Source organism: Triturus cristatus, chromosome 11 (genome assembly GCF_964204655.1).
Source record: "Triturus cristatus chromosome 11, aTriCri1.1, whole genome shotgun sequence".
NCBI lineage: Eukaryota > Metazoa > Chordata > Amphibia > Caudata > Salamandridae > Triturus > Triturus cristatus.
Window position 1 is genome coordinate 315941425 of NC_140594.1, and position 26429 is coordinate 315967853.

At 45.9% G+C, this 26429-nt stretch overlaps 1 protein-coding gene across 1 annotated transcript in view; it reads right to left on the reverse strand.

Moving 5' to 3' along the window:
• The window catches only part of LOC146784115 (tyrosinase-like), a 79083-nt gene extending 56926 nt beyond the window's left edge, over nucleotides 1–22157 (reverse strand). The window contains exons 1-3 of the mRNA XM_085632902.1: nucleotides 21932–22157; nucleotides 16339–17012; nucleotides 11916–12123 (exon numbers count right to left, since the gene is read on the reverse strand). Of these exons, the coding sequence (XP_085489028.1) occupies nucleotides 11916–12123; nucleotides 16339–17012; nucleotides 21932–22157 (1108 nt within the window). The remainder of the gene's footprint in view (nucleotides 1–11915; nucleotides 12124–16338; nucleotides 17013–21931) is intronic.
• Between the last annotated feature and the right edge of the window lie 4272 nt (nucleotides 22158–26429).

Here is a 26429-nt window from a genome sequence, read left to right on the forward strand (position 1 = left end):
AGAAAACATTGTCACTGCAACAAGTCACGATAATGAAATGTTAAAACTAAAAGATATTATTACCTATCAGTCTTGGAATCAACACCCTCGACCTCTTACCAATGATAGTGAATACCAGAAGTTTAAAAATGTCAAAGACGAACTGTCAGTTAATGTCTCTCTTAAGAGGTTTGAGAATTGTTCTTCTTGGAGAGTCTGCGACAACAGATAATTGAATTGGCCTTAAAGGCCATTATGGAATCGTTGCCCCAAAATGAGACCTCCTAGACCAAGTCTGGTTTCCTCATCTCGATGAGGGAGTTGAAAGAAAATTGAAGGCCTGTCATCTTATATTCACATTTTCCATTAATAGCAGATCTCTCATCTATCACTCAAGAAAGAGTCACTGAGAGATTAGATGACATCTTCGCGACATGGGGTGTTCCTGTGACTTTAAAATTTGGCAATGGCTCGCCTTTCAACAGCTGAGAAAACAGACACTTTCTCAGTCATCTTAATCGGAAGCATCAGAAGAGCACACCTCTTTGGCCACAACCTAATGGCCTTGTTGAACGTTTAATGGGTACTCTTAAGAAAGCTGTTCAACGTGCAGTATTGGAAAAGCTCAACTTTCGAACTGTCTTGAATTCCAATCTTTAACTTTATCGTTCAACCCCTCACTTGACCACAGGTGAAAGCCATGCAACCTTGATGTTCGGTAGAGCCATGACGACCAAGTTACCTCAATGGACCAACAGCAGATCACATATGGAGGAAGACATCCATATGAAAGACTTGGAACGTAAAAAGGAAAATGGAGGCCTATGCAGACAAGCGCCGACATCATAAAGACAGTTTTTGCTCATAAAAAGATCCATTGGAAACACAACACTTTTTTGAATTATAAATCCAAAAATGCGGTGTATGGAATTGTTTGCCCTTGCAATAAACTGTACATTGGAAAAACTAACCAAGAGGTACGCCAATGTATAACCCAGCATAAATTCAGGATCAGAAAGAAAGCCCTTACCACTCCCTTACTCAACCATTGACTCAACACAAAACATTTGGAATCTGACGTAAGATGGACAGTAATGTCAGTCATTCAGACAGAACATCAAGGTGGAGACCCAGAAATACGCTTAACTCAACGAGAAACATTCTTAATTGTCAAGTTCAACACTGCCATTGACGGGCTAAAGGAAATGACGGAATTGCACCATTTGTGAAGGACCTGTCATTGCATGTGTCTAAAACACTTCCATAAAGAAAGACACACTATTCATCATTGCCTAGCTGCACATTCAAAAATACTACATTTGCCAGAAAGCATTATGCCAGATCTGGGAATATTGTTCAAACAACATGTAAATATGGCACCAACAAGCAGTAATTTAAGTCACTGCCAACCACTCATTTCCAATTTAAATGACCTATGGAAAATTTGAATTGACATAGCAAGGCTTCTGTTTTCAAGTTACATTTTCTCAAAAAAATAACTAGCAAACTTTATTTCTCTCCTCATGCTTGGTGAGACGTGAACAATACAATCTCCGGCACACGAAACGCCACTTCCAACAATAAGAGAGCGTACAATCAGCAGGGAACAAGATTAGCGATTCAAACTCGACGCATAGTATTGACCGATTACTCGACACCAGCAGAACAGCGAACCTCGATAAGCACATATACCGGGCATGAGATCTGTTAACCCCAAGAAGTTAAGTCTTGCGGTCTTTGAACAGCCTGATAGAATTCCTGTACTTTTAACATATGCTGGTATCCTGAGCTGACTTTTTATTTGAGTTATAATTTGGGTTTTCAGGATATCGCATACGCGAACAATAATCTGATGGCCCCAAGATGGGAAGCCCCCACGAAAGAAAGATGCAAGTGGTTTTCGCTGTACCATTTAGTGATCGACACATGGTAGTCAGATATACCAGTGTAAAGTCTGTTGTTTGAAGTGTTTCAGAAGAGTGACAAATGTGTCTGCAGTTCAGCTAAGATAGTGTGAACAAGAAAGGTAAATCAGAGCGAAAGAGTATATAATTATGTGGTAAAAGTGGATTTTTGAATGCACGGTCAATAAAAGTGTTTGTTTTATTATTTTTTACAGCATTCTAGTAGTCTGAGTCCTGAGGAGAACCCCATAAATCAATGTTAAGGGGTCTGAAATGCGTCAAGGCAGTTTTTTAATCCAAACAAGTGTATTTTATGTAATAATACTGTGGCTTTGAACAAATTAATATTTTTTCATGAATTTGTGATTTCTCTCTGAGCCCAGTACCCTCACTGTTTGGTTCAAGCCCACTAGCAAATATGTATGACTTACCTAAGGAAAGGTGGGCATTGTACATAACATTTAAATAACAGAAACTAGACTGTTCTTAACAGTGTTTCTTGCATAGTCGTGACTTTCGTTCAATTGTATTTTTTTTGTGAAAAAATGTGAATTGTTTTTCCTTTTTTCCCCTTTATGTAATAATTGTATGAAGTTGTTGTCTCCCTGTGTATTGTTAAGTTTGTTGGGATTGCATTTATGAATCTTATTTTGAAATAAAAAAAAGCAGATCAAAAGAATGAATAAAAGTAAATAAAATAACATATGGTGGTTGATAACATATATGTGTGTGATCGTATGATTGAGTAAGTGCATGAAAGTATATCAGGATTGCCATCTGTGTTTTTTCATTGATTTATAGGGCCTAGCCTTACTGATTACTAGCCGAACCCTGTGTTGTTTTATCGACATGCCAAAGACCACATTTTCACCAGAGGGGATCGAGTGCTCGTCTGTCAGTCTAGAAGGTGAAAATCTGATGCTCCCTGCGATGCAGATCCCTTTCATGTTGTGACCAGTAAAGGACACATGGTTACTGCCCAATGTCCTGGGAAGTCTATTAACCAAGATTCTTTCAATCAATCAATCAATCAATCAGGGGATTTTAAAGCGCGCTACTCACCAGTGAGGATCTCAAGGCGCTGGGGGGGGGGGGGGGAGGGAGGGAGCAGCTCTTGGTCAGTCAAAGAACCAGGTCTTGAGGGTCTTCCTGGAAATGTGCAGCGTGGGTCAGCGTCTGATGGCGATCTGGAGCTCGTTCCAGGTCTTGGCTGCGATGTAGGAGAAGGTTCTTCCACACGTTCTAGCTCTGTGGATGCGCAGGGGTTCGGCGAGGGCGAGGTCAGCGGATCTGAGGTTTCTCTTGGGTATGTGGAAGGAGATTCTGTCGTTGAAATATTGGGGTACGGTGTTGTGGAGGCATTTGTAGGCGTGGGTGAGTATCTTGAAAGTTACTCTTTTCTCAACGGGGAGCCAGTGGAGGTTTCGCAGGTGTTGGGTGATGTGTTCATGCTGAGGGATTCCGAGGAAGAGTCTGGCTGCGGTGTTCTGTATGGTCTGGAGTTTGCGGAGCACAGACTTGTTGACCCCGGCGCAGAGTGCATTTCGTAGTCCAGTCTGCCGGTTAAAGTGCATGGATGCGTGCATGGGGGGATCCATTTGAAGGTCTTCCGGAGGATGCGGAGGGTGTTGATGCAGGTGGAGGCGACGGCATTGACTTGTCGAGCCATGGAGAGGGAGGAGTCGAGTACGATGCCGAGGTTCCGGGCGTGGGCTGTCGAGGGTGGTGGGCCACCAGGTGTTGTCCCTTACAGAGGGGGCGGGTCCGAGCACGAGGACCTCTGTACTCTCCGAGTTGAGCTTCAAGCAGCTGCTGTTCATCCGGGCTGCGACGTCCTTCATTCCTTCCTGGAAGTTGAGCCTGGTGGTGATGGGGTCCTTGGTGAGGGAGAGAATGAGCTGGATGTCGTTGGTGTAGGATACTATGCTGAGTCTGTGCTGTGTGACGATGGTGGCGAGGGGGCCCGGTAGATGTTGAAGAGCGTGGGGCTGAGCGATGATCCTTGGGGTACTCCCCAGTTGATCTCCGTGGGTTTGGAGAGGAAGGGTGGGAGTCTGATCATTTGGGTTCTGCTGGTGAGGAAGGAGCAGAGCCAGTCGAGGGCGCTTCCCTGCCTGCCGGCGTGTGGAGTCTGGCGGTGAGTGTGCGGTGGGAGACGGTGTTGAAGGCAGCAGAGAGGTCGAGTAGGGTCAGGGCCGCGGTGTGTCCTTGGTTGAGGAGAGTGCGGATGTAGTCTGTGGTGGCAAAGAGGGCGGGCTTGGTGCTGTGGTTGCTTCAGAATCTGGATTGGGAAGGGTTGAGTTCTCTACGATGAATTTCGTAAGTTGGGCGTTGACTGTCTTCTTGGTGACTTTGGCCATTGAATGGGGGGAGGGAGATGAGTTTGTAGTTCTTGAGGTCTGTCGGATCTGCTGAGGGCTTCTTGAGGAGGGGTCTGACTTCTGCGCGTTTCCAGTCATCCAGGAAAGTGCTGGTTTCCAAGGTGGTGTTGATGGTGTGTCGTAGTTCCGGAGCTATGGTGGTGGTGGCTTGGTGGAAGATGTGTGGGGGCAGGGGTCCGTGGGGGCTCCTGAGTGAATGCCTTTCATGGTCGATGCAGTGTCTTCGGTGGTAACTGGGGTCCAGGAGGAGATGGTGGGCTGGCTGGCGTTGCTGGAGGAGAGAGCGGTTTCGGAGTCAGGTGTCTGTTCATTGAAGTTGTCGTAGAGGCCCTTGATTTTCAGATGGAAGTAGGAACTGAGCTAGTTGCAGAGGTCATGGTAGGGGGTGATGTCCGTGGTTTCGCTGGGTGGTTTGGTGAATTCCTGGATGACGCTGAAGAGTTCTTTCGAGTTGCCGGAGTTGGCGAGAATCTTGTTCTGGATGAAGGTCCTTTTGGTGAATCTGATGCGTTGGTGGCATTTGTCATGGCATTCTTGTAGTTGGTGCGGTCTTCCGAGGATTTACTGTTTCTCCAATTCTTCTTGAGACGCCTACAGGTGCGTCTGGATTCACAGAGGTCAGCGTTGAACCAGGTGGCCTTTCTGGGACGATGTCTGTCAGGGTTACGTAGGTTTGCGAGCTCATCTGCGCAGTTGGTGATCCATCTGTGATGTTCTTTGGCTGCGAGGTTGGCATCGGTCGAGGTGGGGGGGGCACCATGGTTGAGGGTGGAGTTGAGGTGCTCCTCTGTGACCTTGTTCCAGTTCCTTTGCGGGGGATTAGGTGTCGGTTTGGGGGCTGTGGGTTTGTTGATGTGGAAGTGTACGCAGTGGTCGTCTGTCCAGGGGGTTGTGTGGTGTGGCTGAAGTGAATGTTATCTCCTGAGAAGAAGGGGTCGAGGGTATGTCCTGCCTTGTGGTGGGGGTGGTGATGAGCTGTTTCAGTACAAGGTTTGCAAGGTTGTCCTGGAGGGTGGCGGAGTTGGGGTTGCTGAGGTTGTCGAGGTGGAAGTTGAGGTCTCTGATAAGTATGTAGTCCATGGAGGCAATGGCATGGGATGCACTGAGGTCGGCGATGGTAGTGGTGAAAGCGGTTCAGGGTCCGGGGGGTCGGTAGGCGAGGTAGCCTCGTAGGGTCGTTCTGGGCTAAGCTGGTCTGGATCTGGAAGTGGAGGTGTTTGGTAGTGGGTGGACTGACACTCGAGCTGGAGATGGTGAGTCGGAGGGAGATCTTGTGTGTGATGGCAAGTCTTCCTTCTGGGCGGTTGGGGCGGTCCTTCCTCTGGATCTTGGATCTGTCGGGGATGGTGGTGGCAATGTCGGGGCAGAGGTGGAGTTGGTCCAGGTTTCCGTGAAGAAGGCGACGTATGGTGAGAGGGTGTCGAGGACGTCCCAGATCTCTACAGCATGTCTGTGAAGTGAGCATACGCTAAGGAGGATGCAATTCAGGGCTCCGGTGGTGCTGGCATCTGGCGTGGGTTTGGCGGTCATTGGGGTGCGGAGGATTGTGAAGGATTGTCAGCAGTGTCGGCAGGAGAACTGTCCGTGGGTGATGTTAGGCATGGACAGCTGGCAGTTGTTCCTTCCGGGGTTGAGTGCGAGGAGGGCAGCGGAGTCGGAGTGGTGGGTGGTCGGAGATCCAGGGTCCCTGGCGCTGGTTGTGGTCGGATCACGGACGGGCGCAGACGGGCTTGCCTTTGGCGCGCCTTTGGTGTGCCAGCGGCTGGCTTTAAATAGGGAAGAGGGAGGGAAGCGCACATGGGAGGTGGGATACAGCAGGGGGGAGGGCCACGGGGGAGGCAACGGCAGGAAGAAGGGGAAAAACAGGCACAAAAGAAAGGGTCACAGGGCACAGGCAAAGAAAAACAGGCAATAAGGGCACAGGCAAAGAAAAACAGGCACTACAGAAAAAACTGAAAATAAGACAGTAAATAAGGCACAATCCCAAATCCTACAAAACCAAATCAGGCAGAGGGTGAGCTTGAGCATCTAACTTGAACTCTACCTCTACCAGAAGATTCCTTCCATTTCCGACATGTGACTCGTTGCTCATCAGACATTGATGTCAATGTAGAGACTGGGTCTGAATGGACAATTGGGAACTCCTTGACCTCTGTTGTTCCTACATCACCAATGCAGATCATGCATACTTCTACTTCTTGTCCCCAGTTTCCGATGACACGATCAGGACTTACAATCAGAGTGCCATGAAGACTTATTAAAGAGCTATGATTGTATATATGTACGTAAAAATTATAATTTTTTATTTAACAAAGGGGGAGATGTAGTCTTGTGTGAGTTAGCAATGACGGAATCCCTTTGGCTCCTGACGGACTCCATAGAACTGTGACGTAAGTGCTAGAGCGTAGAAAAGTGAATGCGGGTTTGGAATGTTGAGTTCGCGAATGCACGATGATGAATGAACACGTGTAATACTACACATGCCCAGTCTGGGGAGGAGAATCTAGAGAGGACCTGTTTCAAAGTTTTAAAAACAATAAACCGTAGTGAATATAAAGCAGTGCATATCAAGAAGGATTCTGGGTCCATTAGTGGTATTAACGGACTATTGCGGACCCGCAACTAACAGAGGTGAAAGGAATAATGAACCCTCTGAACAAATGCCCAAAATAAATCAAACATTGATGTCTTTCACTAGGAAGAGATCACAACAAACACATTTTATCACTCTATTTATTGTAGCCCACTTCCTAAGTGATGGACATGGACAGTTTCTACAAACCATATTTTTCAGACACCATGCTAATGGCCCATTATGACTGGTGAAAAAGGAGTAAAAACATTAGCTCTCACCCCATATCACAACAGACCAAATCCAGTAAAAAAAATTGTTAAATCGACGTCTGTGATTTCATGTCTATGTTTGGTGCAGATTTCCAAATTGTGGTGAATTCACAGAAAAGTCCACAAGTGCTCCTTCAGACCTAGAGTAGCGCAGTTTCCCACCTGCACTCACCTGTTTAAGCAGTTACACAGAAGTACATAAATGTACATGGTATATAACTTCCCATACGTAAATGCATAGCAAAAGTGCATGTCCACGTTGTTTTTTCTTTTTCTCCCAAAAATATTACATTTTGAGTGTATATTCACTTTTTTTTTCATTTCAAACGTGAAATTGCACTCATATATCGGTTCATTTGCGCACCTAAAATGAATTTAGGGACACAAATTTCTTTTAGATTCGTGCCTAATGTTTTTGGCCCTGAATATAAAATGGAAATCCAGAGGCAATCACAAAGCCAGTCAAGGAACGGTTAAACACTCATATTGAAACCTAGTGCATTTGGTAACTAGAGGACTGATCTTTAAAGGGCCAGCGATCCTTCGAATTGTTAATTTTTAGGTCTTGCCTAGCAGTGCAGCGCATGCGCTGCTCGCTCTGCAAGATCTATTGTAATCGAGCCGATTTCGGAAGTGGAGTGGAAGCTCCGCCCATGATTCTCATTGGCTGCCGTCATCCTTTATGCTGAACGCTAAGCCTACGATTGAAAATGAGGCTTATTTGTTCCCGCCCTATCTCCTTTTGGCCCCCACCCACCCGGACTGGATCTTTTGCTCGCGGCGTGACACGGCGTCTCTTAATTATCCACTAAGCACTCATTTACTCGGCAGCTCGGATGTCAGGAAGGGGAGAGTGGGCGCCCGGCGGTAGCCAGTACGATGCTGAGAAGTGCCTGTGACCTGCAATGGACACCGACACCGCTTTGTATCCATGCTCCATTTATCAGGCCAGTATTGCTCATGGTGCAAATTGGCAACCAATGCCATTACTTTAATTTGCAGCCATTACTTTCATTTGCGGACGCGTGTTTGATATGATGAATTCCTCATCTCGGCGGCAGGACAACAAGCCCCTGACTGGAGTCATCATGTGCACGTGCAAGGACACCTCATGCCAACCCTCAGAGATGCGGCATGTGCCGGGAGATGCCGCACGAGCTGTGGCCCTGGGAGAGACAGTTTAGCTTCAGGGGTATCTTGCAATTGCTTAGAATCAGGCATTGACTTTCTCAAATACATTATAATGCACACACTGCTAAATACATAGTATGACAGACAACTACCTCTGCCCTCCTCCAGCGCCCCCGCACATCCCAAGTGGTAAACATAGCATTTCAAGCGACTTTTACACTCCATTCTGCTCCCTATATCGATTGCTTCCTGTCTGCGGTTTTACGTAGCAATCGCTGCTGTGGCTTTTGTTCATGCAGACCAATGTTAATATTGCACTGACGGAGGCTGCTACCCCAACTCGATCTTTAGTGTCCCTGGTTCCTTTCAGTAATGTCCACTCCTTCCTTGTCTTTCCCCTAACCCATTAGCAGCCAATTGATGTTTACTAAGGTGCTTAGTGTGAGACAAAGGGATAAATCCAGCAGTAAAGGGTTTTTTATTCTACTTCTTCTGTCTCGGGCATTTTGATATCATGTAAAGTGCCTCAATACCTTCAGATCGAGTTTGTGCTATAAAAAAGTGCAGAAATCAGCTTCCTTCTTACGTAGGTTGCCGAGCGCTGGGATTCACTACGTCAGCGAATGGGAGGTGCTTTCTTCATTTTGTTATAAACAAGAGAACTTTGCCGCCGCGGCTATGTAACAACCTGCCGCTGGGTTAGTTACACTTACAGACTGCTAAGCTGTGGTTACCCTGCTGCCCACCTATGATATTCCCATGGCAGACTTCTACCACAAACTCCATGTGCTTACCTGCCACGGATTTCCAAGCTGGCAGAATCCGAGCCTCCCGATTTAGCAACTTTGCTGGGACATCAGTTTTTCCACTACCGGGTAAGAGGCCGCTGTAAGGTGACTATATATATATATATATATATATATCATGTGCTTAAGCAGCAAAACCTGTGCATGAAATAACTAAGTGTAACTTGTTATTGGTTTGATTGGGACACGTGACCTGTACTGGTATGGCATGAACCTAACTACACAGCGTGTGCATAATGCTTAGTATCCCCTTCTCCATTGCCACCCTTAAAGTTGAGAAGATACTTTCTGTGTACCTTACCTGTGAATGCTGCAAAAGAGAGAACCAATACCTATACATTTAGCATGCGAGCAGCATGCTTCTCGAGACGTTTATGAATGTATTTGTTCATTAGCATGAAGACGGTATACTGCTGGTTTCCAAAAATCTTCACCATCATTGTACATCTTTAGTATGCATTTATATATTTGAACCTTGTATGGATTTTTGAGATTGGCTAATTCAGTTAGAAAACTTAGAAAGATGGCACTGGCATCTCTGATTTTCCTCTATTTGAATTCAGTTTGAGCATGAAGCAGGGTCATGTGGAAGGCAGGGAGGGCTGGCCATTTTGGCTGTGTATTGGGACTGGTGCTATTAGCCTTCCTGCCCACATGCTGTTGGTTTTAATAGCAGCTAATCTTAACGACTTGTCTTTTTAGGTCGAGCCTGGGCAGCGTATGTGTGGGTCCGAGAGGCTTGCTGTATTCGAGTATGGACGTCAAGCTCCACACACTCTCCACCTATATTTGTCATTGGCTTGGATCAGTGTCCTTTATAAATGCTGGCTTCTGATTCGTTAATAGGCTTGTTAGTCCCTCCTTAGTATCGGCTTGTCTTCATTTGTAACCTCCAAGGAGGACTGGCCCTTTTACTTCTATTGTTACACGGTATGTCTGATTTCGTCTGTAAGCACTATTTTCTTTAATGAGTTTCTCCTACTGCAGGCACGACATGCTTTCCTGCAACATTCAGCGCGCCATGCACGCTTTCTCTTACCAAGCAGCCCGGGACAATGGCTGACGCTTCTTTGAAATGAAATGGGTCTTGCATTTACAAAAGTTTGAGCTATTGGCATTGTAAATGACAATGCCTTTTATTTATGTGTTAATTTTCAAAACAGATAAATAAAAGGCATTGTCATTTACAATGTCAATAGCTTAAGCTCTTGCAAATGCGAGACCTATTGCATTGCAAATTGCATTGCAAATGCTTGTTATGATTGATTTAAAGATCCAAAAGCAACCTCATGTTTGCTATCACTTGTGAAAAATTCAAGAGCGTTCATGACCTTACCAATGTGCCATTGTTCCTATTGGACACAGAAGAGGTGGTGGTGGTGGTGGGTTAGAGGCGGTTGTGCCTTCTCTGACCCCGCTCCTAAAGCCTGTCCTTGCACATCAGGGCCCCTCCTCAGTTCCTAAATGCTGAAAACAATTGAAGATCTGGCACTTTACCCTGGCCGGCCCATACAGTTCTGTTTCAGAGACAGGATTCACTTCTTGGTGAGTTATGACCTATACAAACACATATAACATAACACAACACGATTCTTCTTCCTGCTCTGTTGAGTGGAGATTACATGATAATTATATGGAGGGTTTGATTATGTCCTCTAGTCTGATGACAAAACATGCACAATGCATATAGCCAGCTGCTACACAAATCCTCTGGCTCATTCCATCTGATAAGAGGTTTAAGACTCTGAATATTAAGAGATGGACAGTGTAAAGTGAGTTATTGCTGAGGATTCCAGGCTGTCAGATAAAGCAATGGACTAATTATGTGTTAAGAGGTGGAGGTAGAAGCCCCCTCCAATTGTATCATGTACTAATAATGTTTATATTTTTTTAACAATTTTGATTTACTGCTGAGTTCAGGTAAACTTTTGGGTGATAGGATTGAAAGCAAGGAATACAGAAAACAATACGTTATCACTCTTTGGCTATGCCGACTTGCCCTGCCTGAGAAGATCGCGGAGTATGTAAAAGTAATACCAGAAGCATTTGTGGCCTCAGGGCTTTTACTGGATCCACTTATATTTTGCACTTTGAGGTTGTTGTGCTAGTACAGCTGTGTTGATAGAAGTTACTCAACTCTTCAGTTAACAGAATCAATAATAGAAAAATAAGCAGCTGTGAGATTTTGCCGTCAGCTGCACACTCAGAGCCACAGAGTTTTGCTCATGCTCCGAAAGCCAATTTTGTGTTCTAACTACAGTCCTACAAATTTTGTGGAAAGTGCAGCATTTCTCACAGCATTTCAGAAGGCTCATTTGCCATCTCACTCTCATTCTGGTATATTTGATTTGAGTTAAAAATCGCTGACTATTGAAAAGCAGGGTTGAAAGATAGTAAACTATCCTCTCAGTACAATCCAAGCGGGTTTTAGCACTGATCCAAGAATGCCTTAGATCCATAGAAGTAGTAATTTGGAAATTTCCTCTCATTGCCTACTTAAAGCAGCAAGATGAACTATCAGCGTTATTGCAATGCAAATTTGACCACTAAATCCTTCATTCATTTAGAACAGGATTCTCCAATGTCAATCCTGGAGGGCCAGATCCATGCCAGATTTTTAAAGTAACTACATTTATCTAAATGGAGATATGCTAAATATAGGTCATGGATCCAGTCCTCTAGGACTGACTTTGGAGAACCCTGATTTAGAGGAGGCACATGCTACACAAATGTATACATGCTTGGTGAGAATTCATTCCCCATTGTCCATTTCACATTCCGCCTTTCATAGATTCATTCTCATTATGGTATAAAGTGTAATACATTTAATTAGGTGCATACATTTGCTAGAAAGCATTTTGATATTGTACCTTCCAAAATATTCCGGAAGCTGCAGTTTGATGTTGTATCATAAGGAGATGTATTGTAATTGGTCCACTTCAGTGTGTTTTGTACATTCCTCCATGATGGTAGATGGCTGTTTTCAGGGTTCGAGCCTGGCTTCCTTTTTATTGGAATTACGCTGTCTTTAACATCTGTGCAATACTGGGCTCGATAGTTATATGAGCTGCAAATAGCCTGTAAAAAAAAGATATTTACTTGGTTAGGTTCTAATGCGTGGAAGTAAAATGGTCTTTATTCTTTACCTCTACTAAAAGAGCTTTAGCGGTTGGCTCAGAGTCAGTCGATGGAAGCCATTTAATGGTAGTCAGTGGAAGCTGCACATGTCCTTAGATTTTGCAAGCTAATAAGTTGATTGGTTGCTAGGTAAAAGTAACATATTAGTACAACCCATTAATGTAAAGTCATGCTATAAATATGTCTGCTTCTATTATCTGAAATCATTATAAAAATACATGATTTTTTGGGATGAGCTACGTCTTTGTTAGTATTTCTCAGACAGTAGAGTCTATGCCAGTTTGCTGAGAGACTTTAACTTAAAGTAGGCCAGCTATTTGATGCTTATGATTTGATGATAATTCCTTTAATTAACTAACTTCTGCTTTCTGTAATGATTACTTTGACTATTGAATACATCTTTAAATGAATTTACCGTCTTTTATCCTCTATTTAATGCTAATGATTATTGGCCCATGAGTTATATTGAGAACTTTCCCTTTCCTGCAATTTGACTCCCAAGGATGAATTAATATGGGCTCTTCAACATAGCCAATCACAAGACTGCTTTTTTAGTACATCAGACCCTAATTTTGCAATATAGGTGCATTTTTCCATCATATAGCCACAAAATGCAGAGGGTGTTATTGTAAGTAAAAAAGAAATAAAGAACAATGGCTGTTTTATGGTGATCCAGAACACATTTGGAAATTGTATTTCTGGCTCTCTGTTGCCCTAGGCAGGTAAACCTTCTTCAACTTGCCCTACTGACGTGCTGTATGGGATGAACTTAAGATTAATTGTAGGTGTAGCGTTTCTGCAAAGATTGGACTAGGATAAATCTAAGATTCATGGTAGGTTTAATGTATCTACAAATATTGGACCAGGCAGGCTACATTTTGATAGTCCAAAATAAGGGGTCACTGTTCCTGGAGAGAATTAGTCTAGGTAGTGAATAGAAGAGTCAGCGGGACTCTTTCTTGTTGCCCTCACACATCTCAAGGGATGTCATGCTTCATCATAGGGCGGTTGCTCCTCGTTGGGCCGGTGCTGCAATGCCCTATGGATCCCCCGAATGGTCACTTTTGCGGAGATCTTTTAAATTCCGCAGTATAATTCGTGTGAGGTAGTGCTCATGGAGTTGTGGGAGAGTATAAAAATGACTAGAGGATATCAATGCTATATTAATTTAATAGGTGGATTCCTCTGTCAAGAATAAAAAAACTGAAGGTTTAGGGCTGCTTAAAGGTTCTAATGACCCCTGGTAGCCATGTGTAAATGAATGCGGTAGTAGTTTTTGTGTTCATTAAGTCAACATGTTTCGCGCCTCTTGTGGTCGAAGACCGAGATCCGTGGCCCTTCTTCAGGACCAGAAAAGGAATATAAGTGAGTGAAAGAATATATGTGGGGCCTCCATCTGACAGATTGGTGCCAGCTATTAGATCCTTGGAAAAGTGATCCAACCTCCTGTGTGTCTGTGGGAATCCTCCTAGGTCATGGCGAGAGGGTGCAGAGCCATCACTTGGGTTTCTGGCGGTCACTCAAAGGAGTTGCACCTACCCATCCTCTCGTCTGCCCGTAGGTTACATTTTGTGCCAAATAGTGTTTTTTCCAGGAGATAGGGATCATATTGGGATGCATCAGCAAGGAACTCCAAAGTATGACAACTTTCCTCGAAAACCCAACAAATGTGATCCAAATAAATAAATCAACAAAATATATTTTATGGTGTCATCAAATAATGAAACCATGATAAAGAGAGTTCGACATCATTGTGGCCTTTTGTGAGAGCTATTTGGTATTGTGTGTGAAAGACGGGTTTGAAACCAGAGGTACCTTGGGAATCAACATCCTAAGTAGTAACCAGCATAGGGAAGAGGGGCTGAGTGTGGACATAAGAAGGATGAACGCCATGAGGCATGGTGCAATGTGAATGCAATCAAGGCCATGTACAAGATTCAAAGCATTTTGCTTGTAAATACGATAGGAAGCATTGATTAGTTTGGCAGGTAAATCTGGGAAATATAAAAGGTAGTGGACACTTAATCTGAGAAGCCAATAAGGACCTAGTTGTTTTAAAAGTTAAATAAATGGGCCTACCATACTACCCAAGAGGAACCTCTGATGCTGAGGGTGCTAGGCAAAGGGAGGCTGATGCCAACGATGAGAGTGCTACCTTTCCTGAAACAGCAATGTATATCTAGTTAGGAGTGGAGTGACATTTGGTGCAATGCCAATGCCATTGTGGTACAAGGAAGTTCTATTTTTTTTTTAGGTATGATAGAATACTACTGGAAATTCATCCCAAGCTATGAGGATAAAACGCAAAATATAAGGAAGGTTGAACATCAATGTGAGTTTTGAGAGGAATTCAGAGTTCCGTAATGAGTTCATATCAGGCCAGGAAGATTTAAGAAATGACCCCTGTTTGCAAGAATTTATACCATGTCAGTATACTTGTATTATGACAGATGCCATTGCCAAAGTCATTGAGGCTGTATTACTTCAGAAAAGGAATGGTATGAAACATTTAATTACTTGGGGATCTAGATGCTTAAAAGGTTCAGAATTGAACTATTAAATTTTAGAAAAAGGGGCATTGGCAATTTATTGGGCATTGGGAAAATACAGAAACTTGATTTGGGGCATGAAAGTTAAAGTGCTTCCCTTCATATTCTATGGAATTGTAACAATGCTAATTGTTCTGAGTTTATGCATTTTGCTGCTGGTAGTGGCTTGTGTACTGTATTATAGAGCACGATAGTTAAAATGAATATTTTAACCTATTACAGTGACTCTGCCAATTCTTATTGTGGACAAGTACGGGCGACTGAAAGGGCATGTCTTGCTACCGCGATTCCTGGCAGAGTCAGGAGTGTTGTGTTCTGGGTTGTCTAATCATTTGTAGCTTCGTGATTTTGGAGGAGAATGAATGAGACACTATAGCTAGTCGATTTTGGGTACTAAGGTGTTAGGTTGGTACACCCCTATACACCGAGGTCCTGTTTTCCTGTGCATAGTTCTGTGTAGGTGCAGAATCCCCGCAACAGGGGGTCACACAGGAGGTTGTTGGTAGTAATATCCTCCCACCCACCCCAGACTCCATTTCTTCTCCCCCACCCCCCCAGACCCCATTTCTTCTCCCCCACCCACCCCAGACCCCATTTCTTCTCCCCCACCCCCCCAGACCCCATTTCTTCTCCCCCACCCTCCCCAGCCCCCTTTTCTTCTCCCCCACCTGCCCCAGACACCATTTCTGCTCCCCCACCCATCCCAGACCCCATTTCTTCTCTGCCCACCCACCCAGACCCCATTTCTTCTCCCCACCACACACCCCAGACCCTATTTCTTCTCCCCCTACCCACCCTAGACCCCATTTATTACGTTCTGCATTACGAGATATTTTGCAGCACATCTGCCTCCTATTACATCGATCATTGACATACTGCCCCACATGCCATTTTTTTTTACCTTCTGGGTTCTTCAGGTCATATACAGGACAGCCTCACCTCCCCTGTACACCATATCTCTTTCCCCCTCACCCCTTAAATTATGATTTACCGACATAAGTTAATATTTGCCAATAATCAGAGACGGTTTAAGGCATGGGCAAAGTGGCCCCTGGCTCAGGGCCCCAGCCTTTCAGGGGGCCCCAAGATGCAGCCAGCTCTGTCTTGACTTGATGACCTTGAATAATTCTTAACAGCTAGTTTTAAGTGTCATTTATACTTGGATTATGTATTGGAGTCTTTTACAGACATTTGAGAGAGAATTGTTTGTTTTTCAACACCATGTGACAGCCATAAAAACGGTGTCTTTTAGATCAAAACAGGACCTCAAATAGGAGAAATGGCAGGAGTTCGCAGAGATTATTAGCAATAATATTAGAGAGCTGCTGCTGAATTATAATATTGAAAACGCATATCACTATCCCTGAATATTAATGTAATTGCATTTAGAATTTGGACCAGTGTGCCTGTGCCATGTCAGTGACCTGGCCAAAGAGGACATGAAGGAGCTGAAATTGTCATATATATATTCAAAGCTGTCACGAACAGGGGCCCCCAAAATACGTCTGGCCCAGGGCCCCCGAAATCCTTAAGATGTCCCTGCCAATAATGCAAAAAGGCATCTAGATGAAGAATGTATTTTATAATATATACATTCAATACATACCTTCCAGTCTCCAAAGTAGGATTTGGGACTGAGGAATGCTGGAGGCAAACTTTCCCCCATGATCTTGTTGGTACAGATGGTACACTTGTCATCCCTGCTCCAGTCGTAGTAGGGCAGCCCAAAATCTTCATCTCCTGTGAATCTTTGGATTTCCTTCTCCAACAGCAGAAGGAACATGCGGTGCCACACGGGGAAAGCAGGGCCTCTGTGGTTGAAGTTGGTATTACCATATATCTTGTTATCGATCAGCAGCGGTGCTGAGGCATAATAGTGCATCCAGGTGAAGATGTCGTAAACAAAGGCAGTCACAAAGGTGTATGTGCTCCTGTCGTGCCGGTCTCCACTCATGAGGATAACATAGTCTTCGCTCTCTGTGTGCTTCAAGAGGCTGAGATACCCAAAAAACGTCATTCTCTCGCCATGAGTGAGGTCGCGAATGTCCTTCCGAGTGACATTCTTGAGCCTATCACATTTATCCCCAGTGTAGCCAGGCGCGCACTGTCCACAGTCAAACCCGGAGTAGTAGTGTTCGCATGCACACAGCTTATAGAAATATTTTAGAGGCCCATTGAACCGGTCATCATTGACCTGCACATCTGGAGAAAACACCGCGCATTTACCCCTCCCTGACTTTTCTCCACACCTGCTGTTGTCCTTCCAGAATGGACAGCATTGTAATGTATTCCTTTTTTCCCCAGTGATAAACAGCAGCCGATGCAGGTTTGACCTATCTTTTATTGATTTTATGTCAAGTACACCTAAGAGCGCTGGGCAGCCGCCTCCGAACGCTTCGTTACACACTCGCGTTGTTCGCGCTCGCTCGCGCATGCGCAGACGTGCCAGATCGGCCGTCACGCGCATTCGCGTGATGACGTAGTGCCCGGTCAACTAGACCGCGACACTACATATCTCCCCTTTTTACACCACACTCAAAACTATTTACATAACTGAGACTGGGTTACCGTCCATAGTCTATTACTCCAGTTCATAGTCCTTAAGCCTGGCTGGTCTCACCACCGCTCTCCCCACTCGGGTGTATCTTACCGGGGTAGCGTGTCCTTCTCGACTCTCTGCTGCGACAGGGCTTCCCCTTCTTCCTTCTGGGGTACCTTTCCCTTCTCTTCCTCCTTTCTCACCCTCTTCCCGGGTCCTTTCTTCCCTATGTAGTCTTTCTCGTTCATCCTCTTCGTTGATCTGATCTTCCTGCCTACTCTCTCCCTTTTGTCCGTTCGATGTTCCTTCTTCGTCCCTCATGTTCTCTGGGGCTGTCACTCCTTCATTGTCCTCTCGGGGCCACTGTAGGATTTTGTTGCACTTGGCCATGTGGTCTTGGGACCATACATTCCCATCACTGAGTAGCGCCGCTCTGTCATACTCCTCTTCCACTCTCAGGGGTGGGGAGTATTTGCTGTCTCCCTTCCTCTTGAGGATTGCCAGCTTTACTCTGACCCACTCCCATTTTTCCAAAGCTGTCTCCTTCACGTTCTTTCTGTTGTTGTAATGGTCAGTATATATCCCCCGCGGTTTCTACAGGTTATGTTGCACCACTGCAGGGGACCACTTGCTTGTGATTGTCTTCTCCTGCCACGCGACATTGTCTTTCGTGAAGGGTTGCCTTCCGCGTAAAATTTGAAACGGGCTGTACCCCGTACTGGTGGGGGTAATGCGGTATGCCCATAGAGTGCTTAGTACCTCCTTTTCCCAGTTCTTGCCTCCGGAGATAGCTGCCTGTATAGAGCCCATTATCACCCTATTGAACCTTTCTACTTGGCCGTTGCTGGCAGGGTGATATACTGCTGTGTGTTTAAGTCGTATGCCATTTCTTTCTGCGAATCGGTTCCATTTGTCCGAGGTAAACTGGGGTCCGTTCTCGCTTATAATGGCTCTGGGGATGCCTTCCCTGAGGAATTCCATTGTAAGGAATCGAATGATTGTGCCTGTGTCCATTTCTTCTTGAATGTGAACCTCTGGCCACTTTGAGTATTTGTCCACTATCACACATATGTACTTCGGAATACCTATGTTATCGAGGACCGGCCCCAAGATGTCTACCGCCACTTCTTCCCAGGGATTACAAGGGTTCGTGAACTTCCCTAGAGCTGGTCTCAGGGGTTTCAGAATTTTGTCAGCTCCTTGGCACTGTACACAGTCTCTGACATGCCTCTCCACCTGGAGGTCCATGCCCGGCCACCAATATGTTTGTTTAGTTAGAGCTTTCGTTTTCACGATTCCCAGGTGTCCCTCATGTATTATCTTCAGAAGGTGTGGTATTATCTCTGCTGGTGGTACTACCCGGTTTCCTCGGTATACAAACACCCCATCATTTCCCACCGACAACTCGTCCCTGACTTCATAAAATTGCCGAATTTGGGGCTTCTGGTGTCTCCTATCGGGCCACCCTCGCATTATGCATTTCTTGACTTCCTCCAGATCCCCATCTGCTCCGTAGGCTTCCTTCCATTCTCTCCTGCTTATTGCCCTTTCCGGATCCTCCGTCAAGGCTACCATCTCCTCATCTTCTTCTGTGCCCGTTGTGGCACTCTCCTTTGCCGCCGTCCTGCTGAGATAATCCGCTATCTTGTTCCTCGATCCTGGTATATATTCCACGTCATAGCGATATTCCAATAGTTTCAGTGTCATCTTCGCTATTCGGGGAGTCGCGCGAGCATGACCACTGGACGTTAATACCTTCACCAGGGGTTTGTGGTCTGTCTTCAGCAGGAATCGCGTGCCCCACAAGAACTGGCGATATTTCCCCATGGCCCATACTGCTGCCAGCATCTCTTTCTCGATCACGCTGAACTTTTGTTCGGAATTCGTCAGTGTGGCATCTGTTATCAGGATCGACTTCCCTAGGGGATCGTACCCTTGTAGCGGGATGGCTTGGCTTATTTCTCGTTTGACTATGTCGAACTCTTCTTGCTCTACTTCCGTCCATGCGAATGCTGTTTTCTCCCTCGTGAGCTGCCTCATGTGGTGCGTTTTCGTGGCAAAATGTTGGACCAACTTACTATAGTATTCCGCCATCCCTAGGAAGGATCGTACTTCCTCCTTGGTGGCGGGTGGAGGAGCATCGCATATGGCTGTCACGTTCCCCTTCTTTGGTGTTATCCCACTCTCTCCAATTTCGTGCCCTAGGTAGGTGACCGACGACATGCCGAAATGGCACTTCTCCCATTCTGCCGTTAGTCCATTATCCTCCAGGATCCTGAGCACCACCTCCAGCTTTTCGTCGTGGTCTTCTTGTTCCTTCCCCATCACTAGGATATCATCCTGGAAGTATTGTACTCCCTCTATGTCCTTGAACAGTCGGGCCATTAGCTTTTGGAAGACCGCCGCTGCCGATACCAACTACAAAGGGCATGCGGCAGAACTGATAGCACCCGAAGGGAGTTATGAAGAACGTCAGTTTCTTACTCGTGTGGTGCAGGACTACCTGATGGTAAGCTGACTTTAGATCGATGGTAGAGAACCACTTCACTCCTCTTGTTCGTGCCGGCATCTCCTCTATACGTGGTAGCGGGTACTTCTCCACCACTATACATTTGTTGAGTTCTCTGAGGTCCACACATAGGCGCACCTTGCCTGACGGTTTCATGGCCACCACTAATGGCGCCAACAATTCCGCGCTATCAATGGGTTCAATTATCCCTTCTTTTTCCAGTCGGTGTAACTCCTGTTGCACTGCCTCTCTCACGGCGATCGGAATGTTCCTCACTTTGTGTGTGACCGGTTGGACATTCTCCTTTAGCACGATTTTGTGAGTAAACTTTTCCAATTTCCCTATCTTGTCCCCAAATATCTTCGGGTGCGCGCTTCGCATTCCCTCTGCCTTTGACCATCTTCCTTCCAACGCCACTAACACTTGTGTGTCTCCTCCCGGATGCAGTTGTATGCCCTATTCCCCTTGGTCCATCCACCCCAGGACCGAGGGTCCCTTCTCTGCAACGTACAATTTGCACTGGGCGCTGCGTTCTTTGAACTGGAAGAGCAGTTTCCTAAATCCCACCATTGGGATAGGCTCCCCCGTGTAGGTGACAGGCCGTATGTCCGGTGGTTCCAGATGTGGACCCACTGTCGGTTCGAATTTCGCTTCCCACACCGACCTTTGGACGATCGTATAGGGGGACCCTGAATCCGCTACTATGGGGATTTCCACTCCTCCGATGTGGATGTCGCACTGGGGTTTTCGAGCTCTTCTGCCATCGATACCTAGTACTTGGTCTTCCACGCACAGCACTTTGTCATCTTCTTCCTGGCCCTCTTCATCTTCTCCTGGGTCTTGTGCTACATACTTCACCGCGCGCTGTTTCCATTTCCTGCGACACACCTTCTCGTAATGGCCGACCAGGCCGCAGAACGCGCACTTGGCTCTGAAGGCGGGACAACGCTTGTCGTGCGCCGCGAGGCTCGGGCTACCGCACCTGTAGCACTTCGACGTTCCTTCTTTGTCCTGTTTCCACATCTGTCCCGGCTTTCCTTTCCCTTTGTACGTTCCCTTATTTTCTCCTGGCGTCGGTTTTCCTCCACCATATTGGTCGGCGTCTTCCACCTTGTTTACCGTTGGTCTCGGGGTCTGGTCTCTCTTCGCTGCGTCTGCGCAGCGCTTGGTCAGTTCTGCTCTTTTCACGATGGCTATCACGTCTTTTAACGTTGCGTCTCCGCTTGCCCACAATTTATCCTGCACCGTTTTGCTTGTCGTGTGCATGACAATTTGGTCCTTTATAAAGTCGTCGTGTAGAGCTCCGAACTTACACGTTATCGCCAGCTTCCTTAGTGCTGCCACGTAGTCGTCTATCGTTTCCCCCGCTTCTTGCTTCCTCTGCTGGAAATTGTAGCGGTCGATAGATGTGCAGACTGCAGGGCGATAATGGTTATCCAAGTCTTCAATAGCGTGTTTGAACACATCATTGTCCGCTGGTGGACGGGTGACCGGCGTTAGGTTTTGGAATACTCGTATGCCCTCTGGTCCCAGATTGTGCAAGAGTATCCTTTTCCTCCGGCTGCTGGAGAACGCCTCTTCATTCTCGTCTTCCAGTGCTTCGAGGTAATTTTTGAAATATTCTCTCCAATCCTCCCATTTCATTTGAGGCTCCCCTGGTCTTGGTAGGAACGGGACCGGCGTCGTTAGTGCTGATGCCTGTGCGCTTTCTTGCACTTGGCTGGCACTCCTGCGTGTTCTCTTGCCTCCCGCCAGCTTGCGTCTGCCACTGCCGCGCTCTCTCGGTGTCCTGGAGTCTTTCATGCGACCCCCTGGTGTTCCTGCCCCTGTAGGGCGTCGTCTCCTCCGGTTCTCCTGCTGTTGGGGGGCTTCCTCTGTTCTGGGTGACCTTCAGGGTCCTTACTGTCCCAGCCTTGTCGCCACTGTGATGTATTCCTTTTTTCCCCAGTGATAAACAGCAGCCGATGCAGGTTTGACCTATCTTTTATTGATTTTATGTCAAGTACACCTAAGAGCACCGGGCAGCCGCCTCCGAACGCTTCGTTACACACTCGCGTTGTTCGCGCTCGCGCAGACGTGCCAGATCGGCCGTCACGCGCATTCGCGTGATGACGTAGTGCCCGGTCAACTAGACCGCGACACTACAAGCATGTCTATCAATGGCTTCCGGTGTGGTACACGCCGTGGGGAACTGGCTGCGCACCTCGCTGAGGGGAAACAAAAAGGAAAAGTAACAGCCGCATGGCTTTGGCTTCTTCACCTGCAGAACTAGACCAAGGGCTCCGCCTGTGCTGCTGTCGGGGTCTGTCTCCGTTTCCCGACGGCGGGATTTATACCGACCCGTATAAACCAGGAGGTGAAAGGGCGAAGCTCTCATCTGTCCGTACGCAGTATCTAAAAACTCTCTTGAACTCTGCATCGATAAAGTGGGTTCGGTGTTCAGAGCACTTGACATTGAACAAAGTTTAATTACAGAGGTTGTTAATTTGGAGACGAGACAAATGTAGATATATTCCACCTACATAAAGCATGAGGCTAGGTGTCTGGAATGCTATGCTTGTAATTCGAATTCTGATTTAAACATAGCGATTTCAGGAGATTCATCATACCGACAGAGAAAACCCTTCCATAGAAAAGGACATGTTCACAAGAGGCGGATCGAAGACTCCATCAAAGCACTGTGATCAGTTGGGTGTAACATCGACGAGTGGCAAGATTGTTTTTATTTTTTTAATATCTCTTTTATTGTATTTTGTAACAGAAGAAATAAAAGACCGCCTTTACGGAAACCTCTGAGAATGTCGCAACTTGGAGCATCATTACAGCTGCTCATGACAATCACGTCAGGCGTACATATCAAGCCCTGTCCAGACATCTTGGGATACACCAGTGCTTTATATGGGAAAAGAATGGTGCAGGTACTCATTTAAATGTGGCGAGTGGGCGGGGCAAGGGGCGGGGCTAAAGGGAAGACATGTGAAGTTTATTGGCTCATATATACTAGTTGCAGCACACACGAGAAATGTCTTTCTATAAATAAATCAGATTAATTTGTTATACAAAATGAAAGTCAAACAGTGATAGTGTAACCGTTCCTTATTTTGTAATATATCTCTCACAAAAACATGCACACACAAGCAGGCAAACAGACACACATAAGCAGACACTCACACAAAAGAATAAGGTGGGATTAAAGCCCTTTTAACCTCCCATGGCTTTTCTCATTGTGCTGTCACCGAGCTGCCTCGATTCCTTGCAGCACAGCATGACGGCGAACACTGGGATAGCATGCAAATGAGCCCACGCTGAATAGTTCAGCGGGGGCTCAGCTCCGGGCTATAAAACTGATTTGGCTGAACAAAGAGACAGGCTACTACCACTAGAGGCCAATGCACCTACCCTCCATGAGTACCGGTACTCTCCACAGCTGTAGAGAAGTGCCGGTACTCAGGGTGATAAAAATAAGAAGTGCCGGTACTCAGTTCCGGTGAGTACTGGCCCATTTAAAGCACTGGATACATCAATGGGTAGACTACAAGAAGACATCCTGAAATTAGTCAATCCATGTGCCCCATATCTTTGTATGCTTCCCAGGACAGCTGCGGGTCTTAGGCCGCCGCCAAGGTACAGTGATCCATGCCACGTAACCATTCCGCCATTGTAGGGGCCTCCAGTAAGCACCAATGCTTAGCAATATCCCTCTTGGCTGACAAGCAACCAATATTGTACAGTGTCTTGTCCCCGGTTGGAACGTCCCACCCCTCCCAAAAATTCCCAGTAAAGCCCCGCAAGGATCGTGCTTCACTGGATAGCCCAGGATGCTGCATAGAATGTCATACACTCAAGACCAGAGGTCTTCAAACTTTTTGATGCCGAGACCCCCTTGTCCAAAGTTTTTAGGTGAAGGACCCCCTCCTGACAAAAATTTCTAGAACCTGGAACTCCTCATCATCAACGCCCCCAATTCCCACAGCAAATAATTTTCACGGTGGGGAAATTATATTAAATAGTGTTTAGCCAATCAAAGGTCAGTGAGCATGGGGCGTGTTCAGAGGTGTAGCTAAAAGCAAAGGGCCTCATTTATGAGGAATTGGCACAGGGCAGTGCCGCAAGAATTCTTGCTGTTCTGCCCTATGCCAATGTGAAAGGGCAGGAGTGCACCATATTTATGTAATACAGTGCATTCCTGTCCTTTCCCCTTGCGTTGGCGCACAAATTGCTGCCTAGCACCAACATAGGTAGCATTGTTTTTGTGCAGGAAGGGACACGTTCCTTCACAAAAACAATTCCAAGAGGCATTTTCCTTTTTCTATGTGAGCTGCAGAATGCAGCACACATGGAAAGAGGAAAAAACAGGGAGAAATGAAAACAATTCTTCTTGTTACGCCTCTGCTGGGATGGCGTGCGTTTTTAGCGCTGCCCCAGGTTTACCTGATTTTGTAAATATGGGGCAGCATCAAAATCCATGGGTGTTGCATGGGAACCCCCACACAACACCTATGGAACACCTCCTTGACGCAGAGTAAGGCAACACAGTGACTTGCGTTGCTTTGTCTTACACATCTATGAGGCCATGAAAGCCATGGAGGGTGACTTTGAACTGCCTCATAGGTATGGTTGAGACACTTGCGCCACCGGAGCATCACAAAAAGTGATGCTCTGGTGGTGCAAGGGTCTCATAAATAAGTTCCAAAATATTCTGTACACGTTATTAGAACATCAGGTACCTACATATAAAATAATGGGCAGCATGAATGAAAAATTAATTTAAAAAAGTAGTTACTCAGTGGGAAATGCACTGTAGTACATTATGAAACATCTATTAGTTAATGCACTGCAAAGATCTGTGTGTAACCAGGGAGCCACAAAATTAAATCTTGGTTGGTGCAGTGGAGAATTGTGACTTGTGTATTTTTAGTGCTATGATGCCACAGGCTGTGACAGAAAGCGCTATGAATATGTAAGTGATTATTTTATACTTGCATTGCATTACACACATAAGATAGACTGATACAAAATGTGTAAATATCTTTACGATAAAATGGTGCTTCCAAAATGTAGATTTTAGTAATACCAGGGTGTATGTAATGCAATTTTTTAAAATTAACTATCTCTTCAATACTATTGATTCTTTAGTGGAGCAGACAACAGCAACGGCTGCTTTCAGATGGGGTGGTGGGGCGGGGGCAGGGGAGACTAATTAAATAAAAAAAAAGGACTTACCTTTAGCGGCCGGCCGACCGCTGCCTCACCTCCATCCTCTGTCCTCGTTCTCTTCCCTTTCCTTTCCCGGCCGGCAGCAAGAAGCACCCTGGCAGACAGGCTCCCCTGAGCCCATCACAACACAGCAGTGCAGCATTGTGATTGGTCTGAGCGCCGTGGATCGGTGCTCAGACTGGAACAGGGAGCCTGTGCATGTTCCTGACCAGGTTGTGTAATGCAGCCTGGTAGGAACATGCAAAGTGCGCATGAACTGTTTGGTCGGCCCAAAAGGCTGGCCAAACAGTTCATGCACACTCAGGGAGTGCACATCACTCCTCCCCTGGCCAGCCCCGCCCGCCACTGACTGCAATAGGGAAAATAAAATGCTAATAATGATACGTTATTATCATTTTATTTTTCCTTTACGGCAGTGGGGTGAAGCTTTTCCGCCTTAGCGCAGGAGCCGCCACTGGCAGACAAAGTTGTTTGTTTGAATTGCCTTTGCTTTTTGGTTTGTGTGCTTAGTGCTGAGAAGAGTGTTCGTGGAAAATTGTAAAGCAGTTGTAAAGGAGGGTGAACTGCTGCGAGGAGTGAGATTGATGTTGTGGTGTGCTGTACTTTACTGAGATTGGTCGGTTGGTGTGGAGCTGCTATTGGTTGTCTATGTCATAGGTGGCTGTGCTGGTATTGGTTATTGATGCTGTAGGAGAATTGTGGGTGAATAGTTATTTCCTGGTCCAAAAATGATTATTTATATTGTTGTTGTAAAATTAAATGCTTTAAAATTTTGCGAGATTTGTGTAGAGGAGATGTGACAATATCTGTTAGAGAGGAAGAAGAGTCACCACCCAAAGATACCTCAGGGCATGATATGATGATAAATGTGGGGCTTCACACATTTATTTTGCTTAACCAATGACACAAGATATCCAAGAAAGAAGTATGTGTATCAGGTTATGGTACATTTAATTTGAGAATTATTGAAAATTTGAGGAGATCATTACATGAGATAAAACTGTGTCCTAGACCCACACAGTTTGAAGGGCTTAATGCTTAGGAGTGTGCAGCACGTGCAAGAGAGGTATCAGGGAAGAGCCCGAAAAGCAGTGCGTACTTACGCTGATGCTAATTGGGATGCAGAACAGAAGTGGAGAACTGATGAGATAGAGGGAGTGAAACTAAACCAAGCATTAACCAGTGAAGAATTTGAAAAAAGGAAGGAAAAGACAAGGAAATGGAAAGAGGGAAAGCAGAAGGAACCAGACTAAACGAGTGAGGTCACTGATGGTGACTCTAACAATAGTTTCCTGAATGTATTGTTGTCAGAATGCCCACCTCCATATAATGAGACCCGAGGATGTGGCACTGGTGCTAGTGGAAACCTTGGAGTGGCTACCCCCCAGCAAGTATACATTCTAATTTGATGGGAGCCACCCCACTGAAGGTG